Source organism: Trichosurus vulpecula, chromosome 4 (assembly GCF_011100635.1).
Source record: "Trichosurus vulpecula isolate mTriVul1 chromosome 4, mTriVul1.pri, whole genome shotgun sequence".
Taxonomy (NCBI): Eukaryota; Metazoa; Chordata; class Mammalia; order Diprotodontia; family Phalangeridae; genus Trichosurus; species Trichosurus vulpecula.
Genome location: NC_050576.1, coordinates 301,163,858 through 301,178,275, shown reverse-complemented (window position 1 = coordinate 301,178,275; position 14,418 = coordinate 301,163,858). Strand labels below are relative to the sequence as shown.

General features: G+C 37.3%; 1 protein-coding gene across 4 annotated transcripts in view; it reads left to right on the top strand.

Annotated features, from left to right (window-relative positions):
- The window catches only part of STRADB (STE20 related adaptor beta), a 54,203-nt gene extending 51,775 nt beyond the window's left edge, over positions 1-2,428 (top strand). For 2 of the 4 annotated variants that reach the window (XM_036753965.1, XM_036753966.1), the window contains exons 12-13: positions 992-1,034; positions 1,596-2,428. In XM_036753965.1, the coding sequence (XP_036609860.1) occupies positions 992-1,034; positions 1,596-1,739 (187 nt within the window). In that variant the 3' untranslated portion in view covers positions 1,740-2,428. The remainder of the gene's footprint in view (positions 1-991; positions 1,035-1,595) is intronic. The other 2 variants (XM_036753967.1, XM_036753968.1) reach the window with 1 other exon arrangement.
- The last annotated feature ends 11,990 nt before the right edge of the window (positions 2,429-14,418 follow it).

The window sequence follows — 14,418 nt, the reverse complement described above, 5'->3', positions numbered from 1 at the left end:
GCTCTTGACTCATTTTTCATGGTTTTCTTGCATCACTCTCATTTCTTTTCCCAATTTTTCCTCTGTCTCTCTTACTTGATTTTCAGAATCCTTTCTGAGCTCTTCTGTGGCCTAAGACCAATTCATATTTTTCTTGGAGTCTTTGGATGTAGGATGTAGCTTTGACTTTGTTGTCTTCTTCTGATTGTATGTTTTGATCTTCTTTGTTACCAAAGTAAGATTCTGTAGTCTGAGTTTTTTTGTTTTGTTTTGTTTTGTTTTTGCTGTTTGCTTATTTTCCCAGCCAGTTACTTGACTTTTTAACTCTTTGTTAAGGTAGGATTCTGCTTCCATTGTGGAGGGCGTATTCTGCAGGGGTTTTATGCAGCTATTTTCAGAGATACTTTTAGGGACCTGTAAATTTTCAGTTCTTTCAAGGTGGTATGATTCAAACTCAGGTCTTCCTATGCCTAATATCAGCAATTCATGCACCATGCCACCTAGCAATCTTGGAGTCCAAAATTTTAGAGATGCTAAATCTTTATATGTTCTATATACCTGACTGTGCCTCTTTGCTTCTTTTTCTTCTACGTTGGCCCTAAAGGCAAGAAGACCTAGTTTGATTCCTTCCTGTGATACCGTATGACCGTGGGCAGGTTACTTATCCTCCCTCAGCCTGTTTCTTCCTCCATAAAATGAAAACCATCTCTAAGGCTTCTATCCCTAACCCCTGTGATCCTGTGATTCTCTGAGACAAAGGGGGCTTAGATTGTGCCTTTGGCACTGAAGCTTCAGGCAGGTTTGATACACACCAGGTTTGGGAGGGGGAAAACTCATATTTGTACCCATGTGGAATTTTTTTTCTTCCCCTATTGAAATCTTCATGCAGTGATTTTTTTTTGAACCTATACAACTTTAGCTCCAAATGCTGACATATTTATTAAACTCAGAATTTGCAGTTTTAAAGAAAGGTACATTTTTTTTTTATAAATCATTGTGTTTTCTATTCCAGACCATCAGCAAGCACTTTGCTGTCACATGAGTTTTTCAGACAGGTGAGCTGGTCCATTGTGGAGATGGGATCTTTATAAACAGATAAGTGCATAAGGGCAAGAACAAGATAATGTTATTAAATAAATAATCTTTGATTTGGCTGTTAAATTTAAAAAGGTTTTCTGAGATATTGAAGTTGCAGGGAAAAAAATCCACAAAACCACGATCACCTGCACATATACATACACACAAATTACAACCACATAATTATATCTTCAAGTAACATTTGGATTACTTTTTAAACACTTAGTTTTCTTCATAGACCCAAAAAGTTGCTACAAAGCATAATTTCTCTTAGGTCAGAGAATCTTGAAACTGCTGAGAGCAAACTTAATCTGGGAACTTCTGCTTCTCTACCCCTTTGGCATGTTGCCTTCTTCCTTATTAGATTACCAGAACCAAAACAGGTTTAGGGTCAATGACAAGAAATAGTTTTATAAAATCATTGTGTAGGCAAAAAAATTGCATTGTCGTTTCTGACAAAAAATTTTTATATTCTGATAACATGACTAAGATTTTGAATTTATGTACCAAGAGTCTTGTTTTACTTTTTTTTTTAACAGATGAAAGAACAAACCCAGGATTCAATACTTTCCTTGCTGCCTCCTGCTTATAGCAAATGGCCAGTGGCAGTGCCCCCAGTGTCGACCTCAACTGAGCCTAATTATATTCTTACTGATGAAGAAGACATTGGCTGGGAATTCTAGAGATGCCAAATCACTCTTACATCCTATGTACTTGACCTCTTTGCTGCTTTTTCTCTATATTGGTTAAGTACCTGTGCCAGAGCCATACTTGAAAACACAGTTGTTGCACTGGAAATTAATTTTAAACCACTCTTTTCAAAGGGGGCACTATTCTAGCAGCCTTTCCAAGTGGCTCTAAGTGCTATCACAAGTACTGGAAACTTCAGAATTAGGAATTTGGTTGCTTTCTCATATCCTTTTAGTTGTGTATTTTGTTCAAACTGTGATTGATTCCTCCTCAATCTCCCAATATAATGTTGATCTATTTTCTTATGTTCTTAGCTGCTTTGAGGGTGAATGGACCCTCTAAGAAGGGCAAGACAGTGCCTCTCCAGATACATCTTTTTCTTCTAGTGTCTCCGGCCTTTTGGCCTCCCACCACAGGGCAAGTGGCTAATTCATCTTGGCACAAAGCTATTTTAAGTAGAAGGAAAAATGGTTGTTTTTTTGTCTCCTGATAATATCTATTCTTTATCAATCTGAGCCTAACATTAAATGATTCACTTGTATTTATGTAAATGAATATGCAGGTTTTTTCCATTTCAAACGCCTAATTAGTTGCACTTTTCTACCTTTGTAAATTATAAGGCTTAAATCCATGCACTTTTTGTGCCCTCAATAAATATTCATTGAATTGAGTTTATTCCATCAACTTGGTTTTCCCTTTGAGTGAAATGACCCAGTTTTATCACAGGATGTTTTTTCTTATATCTCCAGTTAGGAAGACCCTTTACACAGACTACTAGATTCCTTTAAGAGATGTAAAATTTATTCTTATATAGCACTATATTTTCTAGGAGCTTATAGTCTAGACTCTTAGAGCAAGGATTCTTAACCTGGGATCTATGAATTTATTTCAAAAATATTTTGATAACTGTAGTTCAATATAATTGGTTTCCTTTTTAATCCTTTTACTTAATTTTATGCATTTAAAACATTATGCTAAGAAGGGGCTCATAGGCTTCCCCAGTCTGACTGCCAAAGGGGTCCATGAAACCAGAACAGTTAAAAAACCCATTAAGTTCTAAGGGGCTAAGTTATCTGTACCTTATTGAAGATGAATTTTGGTGGGGTTTTTTAATGGACATAATTGAAACCATGTATTTACTACAACAAGCATGTCCCCCCCCTTCCCCAGTTCATTAACGGCTCATGAAAAACCACAAAATAATGTTACATGGGCAATTTCATATGAAAACTGTGTATTCACATGCAATTAGTAATATGACAGTAGTAGTCTGATACTTAGAGGCCATTAAACTTCAAGTCATAGTTTGACCCATCTACTTCTCACCTCTGATATGATCAGCTTTGTGACATAACATAGAGGTTTTGTTTTACTAATGACACTATCATGGTCAGAATCATGCTATAAGCATATCCTTGCCTTATATCTTAATCCATTTTGTTAAAAGTGTTAGGAACGTGGGCAGAGCCATGATGGTGGCTTGAAAACAGGGACTCACTTAAGCTCTCCCCCAAACCCCTCCAAACACCTGTAAAAAATGACTCTAAACAAATTCTAGAGCTACAGAACCCATGAAGTAACAGAGGTAAGCAGATCTCCAGCCCAGAACGGCCTGGATAGTTGCTGGGAAGGATCTATTGCACTGTGCTAGGAGCAGAGCTCAGCCTGGCTTGGGCTGTGCCTGAAGAGACCAGGCTGGGGGTAGATCACCAGGTGGAACAGGCTTAAGGGCCCTGAATCACTGAACTGTGGCAGTTACCAGACTTCTCAACCCACAAACGCCAATGACAACAGAGCAGGTCAGTGGGAAAACTGCCGGATCTGGGTGAGAGAAGTGCAGGGTCCAGACCCAGCCTTCAGGGGCAGTGGAGGTGGCACAGCAGCAGCAAGAAGCTCCGGTGGCTGCTTCCAGAGCTCCTGTGGCTGCTGCTTCCGGAGTCCCAGGCCCACACAGTAGGAGGAATCAAGCAGTAGATCAGAGCGGGAGAGTAGAGAGAGTTTTGCTGGCACGGAGGCAGGGTTCTCTTGCTTTGTTTGGATCTGGGTCATAGTCCTGGTTGGCAGTTCTTGGGGGAGGAGGAGCACTGGTGTGGCAGAGCTTGTGGTGACTGTGGAGAGGGAGACCTCCTGGTACATAAATGGAAGAAAGGAGTGCTTGCACTCACAGACTAGAGCATAGGCCAGGAGAGGAGCATCATACCACCTCAGAATAGCAGTAGCTCTGAAAACAGCAGCACAAAACCCCTGAAGCTTGGGACAAAGCACTCTCCACTCTGAAGGCAGTCATACCCTGACCAAAAGCTCAAAAGTCAAGTAACTATCTGGGAAAATGAGCAAGTAGCATAAAAGGACTCAGACTCAGACTGTAGAATCTCTTTTTGTGACAAAGAAGATCAAAACAAACAGCCAGAAGAAGTCAACAAAGTCAAAGATCCTACATCAAAAGCCTCTAAGAAAATATGAATTGGTCTCAGGCTATGGAAGAGCTCAAAAAGGATTTGAAAAATCAAGTAAGAGAAGTAGAGAAAAAATTGGGAAGAGAAATGAGAATGATGCAAGGAAATCATGAAAAACAAGTCAATGACTTGCTAAAGGAGACCCCCCAAAAATACTGAAGAAAATAGCACCTTAAAAATAGATTAACCCAAGTGGCAAAAGAGCTCCAAAAAGCCAAAGAAGAATGCCTTAAAAGGCAGAATTAGGTAAGTGGAAAAGGAGGTCCAAAAGACCACTGAAGAAAATAGCACCTTAAATATTAGAATAGAGCAAGTGGAAGCTAGTGACTTGATGAGAAATCAAGATATTATAAAACAGAACCAAAGGAATGACAAATGGAAGACAATGTGAAATATCTCATTGGAAAAACCACTGACCTGGAGAATAGATCCAGGAGAGATAATTTAAAAATTATTGGACTACCTGAAACCCATGATCAAAAAAGAGCCTAGACATCATCTTTAAAGAAATTATCAAGGAAAACTGCCCTGATATTCTGGAACCAGAGGGTAAAATAGAAATTGAAAGAATCCACCATTTGCCTCTTGAAAAAGATCCTAAAAAGAAAAGTCCTAGGAATATTGTAGCCAAATTCCAGAGTTCCCAGGTCAAGGGGAAAATATTGCAAGCAGCCAGAAAGAAACAATTCAAGTATTGTGGAAACACAATCAGGATAATACAAGATCTAGCAGCTTCCACATTAAGGGATTGAACGACTTGGAATATAATATTCTGGAGGTCAAAGGAGCTATGGTTAAAACCAAGAATCACCTACCCAGCAAAACTGGTAAAGGTAAAATATGGATTTTTAGTAAAATAGAGGACTTTCAAGCATTCTTGATGAAAAGACCAGAGCTGAATAGAAAATTTGACTTTCAAATACAAGAATCAAGAGAATCATGAAAAGGTAAACAGGAAAGAGAAATCATAAAGGACTTACTAAAGTTGAACTATTTTGTTTACATTGCTACATGGAAAGATGATATTTGTAACTCATGAGACCTTTCTCAGTATTAGGGTAGTTGAAGGTAATATACGTATATGTAGACAGAAGGCACAGGCTGAGTTGAATATGAAGGGATATCTAAAAAATAAAATAAAATTAAGGGCTGAGAGAAGAAAATATTGGGAGGAGAAAGGGAGAGATAGAATGGGGTAAATTATCTCACATAAAAGTGGCAATAATAAGCAGTTATAATGAAGAGAAGAGGGGGTAGGTGAAAGGGAATGAGTGAACCTTGCTCTCATAGGATTTGACTTATGGAGGAAATAACACACTCAATTGGGTATCTTCCCCTACAGGAAAGTAGGGGAGAAGGGAAATAAGAGGAGGGGATGATAGAAGGGAGGGCAGATTGGGGGAGGAGGTAATCAAAAGCAAACACTTTTGAACAGGGACAGGATCAAGGGAGAAAATTGAATAAAGGGGGACAGGATAGGATGGAGGGAAATATAGTTTTTCACAACAGGACTAATATGGAAGTGTTTTGCATAATGATACATGTGGGGCCTATGTTGAATTGCTTGCCCTCTCAAGGAGGGTGCATGGGGCAGGAAGAGGGGAGAGAATTTGGAACTCAAAGTTCTAAAAACAAATGTTCAAAAAAAGAGTTTTTACATGCAACTGGGAAATGAGATATACAGGCAGTGGGATATAGGAATCTCTCTTGCCCTACAAGGAAGTAAGGGGCAGGGGGATAAGGTGGGGGTGGGGGGAGTGGGGTGACAGAAGGGAGGGCAGACTGGGGAAAGGGGCAATTAGTATATATGCCACCTTGGGGTGGGGGAAGGGTAGAAATGGGGAGAAAATTTGTAACTCAAGATCTTGTGGAAATAGATGTTGAAAATTAAAAATATTAATAAATTTTTTTAAAAGTGTTAGGAAAAACAGTAATAGGAGCTAATTTTTTCTGTAGCAGCTTTACTATGTCATGAGCAATAAAATAAACAATGTTACAGGAGGGTATTGTGACTTTACAGTGAGATCTAGTTATTGTAAAATGTTTATCAGGGCAACTTTATAGTAATTCATTACTTTCGTGCTTTTAAGGTTTGTAAGGCAGCTTTCTCACAACTGCCCTGTACACAAGTGTGATGATTACTCTGCTGTCTGGCTAAGACTTGTACAGAACATGTCACCTGAAGAAGTTGCATGTGTTTTTAAACCTTGGTTATTTCTCTCTTTTTAGGAAGCGTGTCTGCTGTAGGATTTTAACTTAAATGTCTTAAGTGTATATGTGATATATACATTTAACAATCATGCTTACATATAGAATATTCATTTTAGTATTTTTGTCACAAAGACAAAAATCCAGTAAAGGTGTTTGAATTAACTGAGTATAGATAATAGTTATATTAGTCACCAGGTGCTTCTCTGCTTAATAATCCCAATACATGCACTGCTAGCATTGGAATAGTGGCAACTTCTGCCCTTTCAGGTCATCCTGAGACCTAACCTAGTGGGTGAAATTAAATATTAAATCCTAGAATACAATTCTTTTTTGGCTCTGGGCCCCATCTATTTGTGGGTAATCCAGTTTCTCATGGATAACCTATAGATTCAAATAACCAGTGTTTGATCTTTACAATTTATTGTACATAGGATGAAATGAACATAAGTGAAATTCTTCTTCACCTTTCATGTTCCTTTTCTTTCAGATCTTCTGTGCAAATGGGGAAAGTCACCCCACTAAGACCTTCCACCCCCCAGTACCACATACATCCCATGCTCCTAAAAAGAATGGAGATGAAGGAACTTCTTAAAGGAGATGTCTCTCCATTTCACTTAGGTCAAGAAAAAGATAAATTGTTCCTAGTTGTTACAGATCCTGGGGTGATGTGGGCCATTGGCATCCATTCTTTTACCAACAGATTGTCTCTAGATACTACAAGCTGCTTAACAACGACAAGAAAGAAGTTTGCATAGAAATCATAAGGCACAGTCCTTTTTGCCCTGTTACTCTTGGGGTTCTGGGCTTGCTGTCACAAAGGAATTATCAGACTCAAGGGTGGTGGTAGGGGCAGGAATGATCCAATGTTATGATCCCACAATTTGCTCCACCAAGCTTTCTTTCTGTAATTTATCCAGTTCTCTGGATGAGTCACAGAAGCAATTTAAATAAGCAGTCATCCTAAGCTACTTGTAAAGTCTGAGGTTCCTAAAAGCCTTTATTTACAAAACAAACACAATCTCACGCATTATGTAGATTGAACTAGTCATAAAATAGCTGTATCTGCATCCTTTCTCTGTTAGGTTGTCCCCAGAATTAGGTTTAAAGCAGTTCTTTAATGTTTTTTCTTAAATTTGTTGAAAGGAACACAATGTTGCAGGGCTTGCAGACTCAATAATGACTAACAAATGTGAATTTAGAAAAATAAAAATTAGGGGATAGTTCCAAGCCAGATAGATGTTAGAGAGAAGAACTATGCTATTAGTATAGTTTATAGGACTGGGAGTTAAGAAGCTACACTAAGTGTATTTATGGGCAAATTCATTTCTCTGTGCCCCATCTTCCTCTGTAAAATGAGATGAGGTAATAATTTCTCAAGTCCCTTCTAACTCATTCTATGGTCTCAAAACATTTTGTTTTTAAAATAATTGCCTTGTTTTGGTATCTGATAAACTCTGATGAGTTATACAACATTAAAAAATTTTTTTCCTGATGTAATTATCTTGCTAGAAAATTAAGTCTTTTTTGTGTTTTACAAGAAACAAGAAAGCTGGCTAAAATATGCAGATAGGAAAAATTATCCAGAGGTGAAAATATAATCAGGCTTCCAGTGCAGGCCCATCTTAGCCATGTTTGAAGATGTTCTTTATGGCAGCCACAAGTTGATAAATGTTTTTGGCCACATGCTATGAACAATACAGTCAAACACTTGAAATATCATAAAAACACAGATGACCTTTCTCCAAGAAGGACCTACACCGATGTTTCTGTGGAAGCAGATTTTACCAACCTGGAAAGATTTCAAGAATGAACCTAGTGATAACATCTATGTCTCTCATCCAAGGAAGGACCAGCTTAGCTGCTTCTGACTCAGTTCCTGAAGATGAATTACTAAAGCTAAGTGGGAGACCAGGGATTGTGGATGTATACATGCAAATTTCTTGCATCTGAGTGTGACTGAGTGTGACAAAGACTTGATGGGACAACTTTCCGTACTATCTCAACTGCCTTAGGAAATGGGTTTTCTGATGTAAAGCTATTGGAATCCAAGACTATGATGGAGGTAAGTTCTCCTAATAGGAAAATATTTGCCCTGTGTTTCCTTGTGCACACTTGAGAGCTACATTAAAATAAATGGGATTATTTGAAATACCATAAAAAATGACCTGTCTCCACTAAAGTACTATTCCAGTGCTTTTTGAAGGTCAGCTGAGGATCTTATTCAAAGTAGCTATCCACCAAGTTTCAGAAAACAGTATGATCTAAATTCAAGATTTGTTCAGGGAAACTTCCAATATTTGGGCAGTAACTGAAGAATAGTTGAGTATCAGTCATTCAGTACTGTCTGCTGTCTTTGTTTCTCAGCGAGGGTCTCCGATAAAGTTGTCTTCCTTATTAAGTCCTATCAATTGCTGCCCTGAGCCCAGTAATTAAAAGATGTTGGAAATATTCTGAAGTGGAAGAAGACAAAGTCAAATTCAAGTGCAAGAAGACACTTGGCTAAGGAGCATTATCAATTAAAGACTGAGATTAAAGATTAAAGTCCTTATCTGCCTAATCATGTCAAACAGCACTCCATTAATTAAAAAAAATTAATAAATGGTCAATATTTCCCTCACAGTTTCATAAATAAAAATACATGTATGCATCATAAATGTTTATTTGTATTTCAATGAAAACAATGACTCTAACAAGATGAAATTTTGTAGTGAGCTGCTAAATAAGAGGACTGACCTATACATATTTCATTAGTAGGGGATTCATGATGTACTTAATAATCATCCTCATACTTGCGTTTCACATATGAACTGTTTAACAACTGTAGAATATCACAAATCATTGAACATTTTTCAAGATCTTTTAGGTCTTTTTTCTGACTATATTCCTCTAGACCTGGGTTTGTAACATTTACATGAAATAAGCCTGCTGAAACTACCCGTGGGGATGTAAATTTCCCAAAGTTTTCTTTCAATCGTTTGTTAAACTCTGGAGCAGTATTTGGTCTTGCAAGGTTTTTAAATGTGTATTGGTTATCATCTGGGCTTCTTCCCAAGTCAAACCTTGCTCTTGCTTTTGCTTTTTCAAGATGCTTAAATGAGGTCAAATGTAAATCTTCCTTTTTGTTTTCTGAAGAGTCCTAAATATTAAAAATAAAAGCAGTTGATTAATAATTTAAGCTTATCTAACTTTTTAAAGTTAAAAGGAATATAGTTTATACAATTAGAGGACAAAGTAGTAGCATATGCCAGATAAGTAGTCCCCAGTTTATGTCTTTTTCGTTACTGCTCCTCTCTCTAATCCACGCCTCCCTGAATCTTTGCTACTATAGCTATGGTGTTTCATTTGAAGTTTTCAAAGATCTGTGGGTTCAGGGATAGAAGAGTGGATGAAATGCTATATAGAAAAAAACAAAAACAGCTTAATGATACATGACCCCGGGGACTAAATTAGGCAGGACCAACCTGCCTACTTGGCCTCCCTATCATATCACCTAAAATTATACTAAAGATTCATTTGGTTTAATGATCATCCTTTTTATTCCTTGGGGATGTTGTTGTGCATTTGTAGACATCAGGTTATTTTTTTTCCTAACACCTAGCTGAGATGAAGGAAATGAGCTTTGGGGGAGACTTTGGGAGAATGGGAGTAGGAAACTAGGTAATTTTGTGACCTTGGGCAACTCAATTAACTTCTAAGGTCCTCAATTGTCTCATCTATAAAATGAGAGGGTCGAACTATATGTGTACTAAGTAAGGTCTCTTCTAGCTTTAAATCTATAACCCCGTGTTCCTAGTTCCAATAATCTCATTTTACAGATGGGGAAACTAGGTCTGCAAGCTGAAATGATTTACTTAAGGACATAAATAGCGTGATAGAACCAAAATAAACTCAGGACTCCTAGTCCAGTACTCTAGTGCAATATTATATGTATGTAAGGGTGGCAGTGGGGAAGTGAGTGATTAGGGCAGTCTGAAAGCACTAAGCAGCTTGGGGAGAGGGACACTAGGAGGTGGAGGATCTTTGCCTATTTATATGTTTTGTCTGTGGTTAGTTCTGCATACAAAAAAAAGTGAGAATTCTGTTCCTTCCTCCTGCATTTAGATGAACCCCAGGGGTTCCTAGAAACTAGAATTTTGGTTAATACTGTTAGTGATATAATTCATCTGGATTGTGGATTAAATGGGCATTTGTGGGTTGGCCTTGGATTCTAAGAGCCATTTACAAAAACTTTACAAAAAATTCCCATTTTTTTTTCATGAAAAACCACATCCCAACTTCCAAACGACCACTGTACAAACTTTCAGAATACATTCTGATTGTAAACTGGGGTCTCCTAGTACACCATGTTTAGCATACCACTGAGTATTTTGTGTAATTTTTAGAACATTTCCAATAATACATAAAATTTTCTAATATCCATGAAAATATTTTCCTACATGCAGAGATAAGCTCTGACAATGATTTAGTATATTTATTAGAGCAGGATTTTTCGTGCATGTAATATAATTATAAATACACAGATGCATTTAAGAGTTCAGAGGTATGAGCATGGGAAACCATATCACCCGACTGGTGTCTACTGGGTACTCTTCCAGTTCCAGGTTCCCTGTACACTGTGATATTTGGTGCTCTCTGGGGGATGCTGGAATGTTAAAGAACCTGGTGAGTGAGCCCAGCTAGTCATCTAACTTAAAGTCCTTTTGACAGTCAATTCTCTGTGCCATCAACTTTACCAGAGACACAAACTGAATTATGCAGTGCTTCAGTGTAAAAGATGTTGCTTAACTTTCCCACTGTACATCGCAGGCATATTTCTCAGTGCCTTTCTACAACACCCAAACACCCTTAAAATTCCACTGTTTATGAAATCCTAGGGTACTTAACAAGATCCTTCACTACTGAAAAAGAGTAATATTAAGCTTTTAAGGGATTTCCTTACAGAAAGGACTGGGCCTGTGATTTCGTTGATTTAGAGACAATTCCTTGGTGAGGAAAGAACCTCTCCCAATGAAGGTTGCCCTCTTTGAAATTGGTACAACTAGGTCCCCTATTGGTGCAAATGAAGTGGTTTGATTATTCAAATTTACACTATATTTCCAAAGAAAATGAAACCAATGACTATATTTTACACAATTACAACTTCAAATAGTACAAATTCTAATGTATGATACCACTTCATGGAATTATTATTCACACTAATCTAGTTGTATTCTTAAGAGAGTTGCCTAGAGTATTAAGAAGTTAGGTGATTTGCCCATGGTCATACATCAGTATGTGTCAGAAACAGGAATTTGAACTGAGGTCTTCTTTATTCAAGGCTGGTTCTCTATTCACTATTGTCCTTTCACACACACACGTATACATACACATATACATATATGTATGTATGTATGTATCTTTAGTTTGCCCCTATGCCAACACATACACATCAAAGATGTATACAATACTAAATCACTGAAAGTGGGAAAAGTTATCTCTCTCCACTTTCCCATTTTCCCTCTAACTACTGAGATTATATATAGATAGATAGATATTTTTTTTCTTGCCCAGTTTAAGCTCTGGTACTATGTGACTGACCCCCTGATTCCAGGACCTAGAACTCATTCTTACTACCATACTACCCTCTGTAGGCTTTTGTGGCCTGGCCTGGGAACCCAAGTATTAGTTGTTAGATTTTTTTTTCTTACAGGAAGATGCATAAGGTAAGAATTTCTTGTACTGTAGTTAAACATGCTATCCAAACCAAAAGAATGTTCCACAAACTATATTCTGAAATAAGTGCTATTTTTCATTTAAGCGAATAATTTACATGTAACAGAAAACATATTCACTCAAGTCAATTTTATACAACAAATTTAGTACTTGAGAATTTTTTAAAATATAGTCAACTCTCAATTGTCTATGTGTATAAAGGAAAGCAGTGACAGATAATTCAATCAGTAAGCCTTTAAACCTTTTTACTTAGTTTTTCAATTTAGTGTAAGGTTTTTTTTCCTTAGCAGATTTAGCTCCCTAAATGCATAGAACTAGAAGTGAGCTTAGATGTCATTTAGTCCAACCATCTCATTTTACTACTAAGGAAGTGAAGGTCCAGGGAAGTCACATAAGTAGTAAGTGGAAGAGCTGGAACTTGAACCTAGATTCCCTGACCCCAAATCCAGTATTTGCATATAACAGGCAATTAATAAATGCTAGTTGACTAGATGATATGCAGTGTAGTGGATAGAACACTAGGTTAGCCCCAAGCCCAGCAGTGATTAGCTGTGTGGCCTTGGGTTAAGTGATTTAATCAATCTGAGCTTCAGGTTCCTGATCTGTGATTTGATAAACCTGTCCCAACAATCCGATGAAGAGTTTGTGAGGAGTAAATGAAGATATGAAAGTGCTTTGAAAATTCTAAAAGTACTACATACATGTAAGGTAGTACTAATTAATATTAAAATTAGTTTTCATTCCTGAGCAATTAAGCATTTGTTAAATGTCCACTATGTATGGCACTGTGTTACGTAGTGAGGATACAAAGATGAAATGAATTTCAGCAGAAGATAGCCCAAGATCATGTGGGGGCAGCAGAGAGAAGTTAGAATGGACTTTAAAAAATTTGCAGTTGATAATCCACAAAATGATTATGAAAATGCAGCTAAGATACCTGTTCCTACAGACCCAAATCCAACCTAAATATGTAAATGTGTAATCAAGCATTCAAGACCTCATGTTGGCACTGCTTTGAAGGGAATTTTGTGGTTTATTTTGTGTAAGATGATGCTGGACTTTCAGAAGAATGATTTGATTTAGGGAGACAGTCAATTTACTACACTTTGAGGCAATTAGGAATCGCACACATGCACACACACATACATACGATATAAATTCCCCCATTCCTGGGTTGAGAACAAAAGTGAAATATTTACTGGCCTTTACCAAAAATGAAAAAAAATAGAGCAAGAAAAGCATTATTACATGTATATTTCTTTTTCCAGCCCAAGGAAATAGCAGTGTCCTTTGTGGAGATTTCCTTAGAAGTAGTCTTGTGGCAGGCTGTGAGGCTGCTAATATCTTAGCTGTCCTGTAAAGGGGCCGTTTTTGTTTCTCAACATACTCTCTTTCTCGTCGAAGTTTAGACTTTAAGCTTTCTGTTTTTAAGACTTCTGGGAATATAGATGGTTTTGAATTGTTAATTTCTACAATTCTACTATGGTCAAAGGATTGTGGGGTTGTTGCACATTTTTCAGTAGTAGTTTCTTTTGACTTAACATAAACAGCTTGTGACTCTTTCTGGAACTGTGTAACTGTTAATAGTGGCTTCTTTTTGTTGCTCTCTTTGGACTTGCCATAACATTGGTCTTTCAAATTTGATTCTTCCTCATCATCAGAATTTAAATAAGCATAAGTATTACTCGATGCGGGTAACTTGGATTTGTATAAGTATTCTTTAATTTCTTGTTGGACTTCAGAATTCTGGACACATGGTATGAATATTGGCTCAGGTTTTTCCTTGACAGTCACTTTATATATGTTAATATGTTCTTTTTTTTCCAGGGGCTTGATTTTCAAAGTAGCTTTTGAGTGGCTTGTTTTTGGTCTATTATACCAGCCATGTAGGTCTTGGATCTCCTCTTCAAAATCAGTTTTTTCTACTTGTGGCAATTGCATTAAATTGTGGTCTTTTTGTTCCCTTCTTAACACTAGTTTTGTTATTCTTTCTGATGAATTGTTAAATAGGAACTCTTGGCTACTTTTTCTTGAAGCTTTTACTCCTGTTAGGCCATGTTTTCCAACTCTTTCTCTGCAGTATTGCCTTTCATCTTCTCTCACCAATGACGACCTTCTTTTAATATTATGCAAAGTAAAATATTCCCTTTCCAACCTTCTGGCTAGTTCTATATTTGAAAGTCTTTCATCAATAACCTCTTGTGACATATTTCTTGGAAAAGTTTTGTAACTTTGCTTTTCGGAAGGCTTTTCCAGAAACTGGCTTCGTCCGCTCAGATCTGAGGCTAAAAAT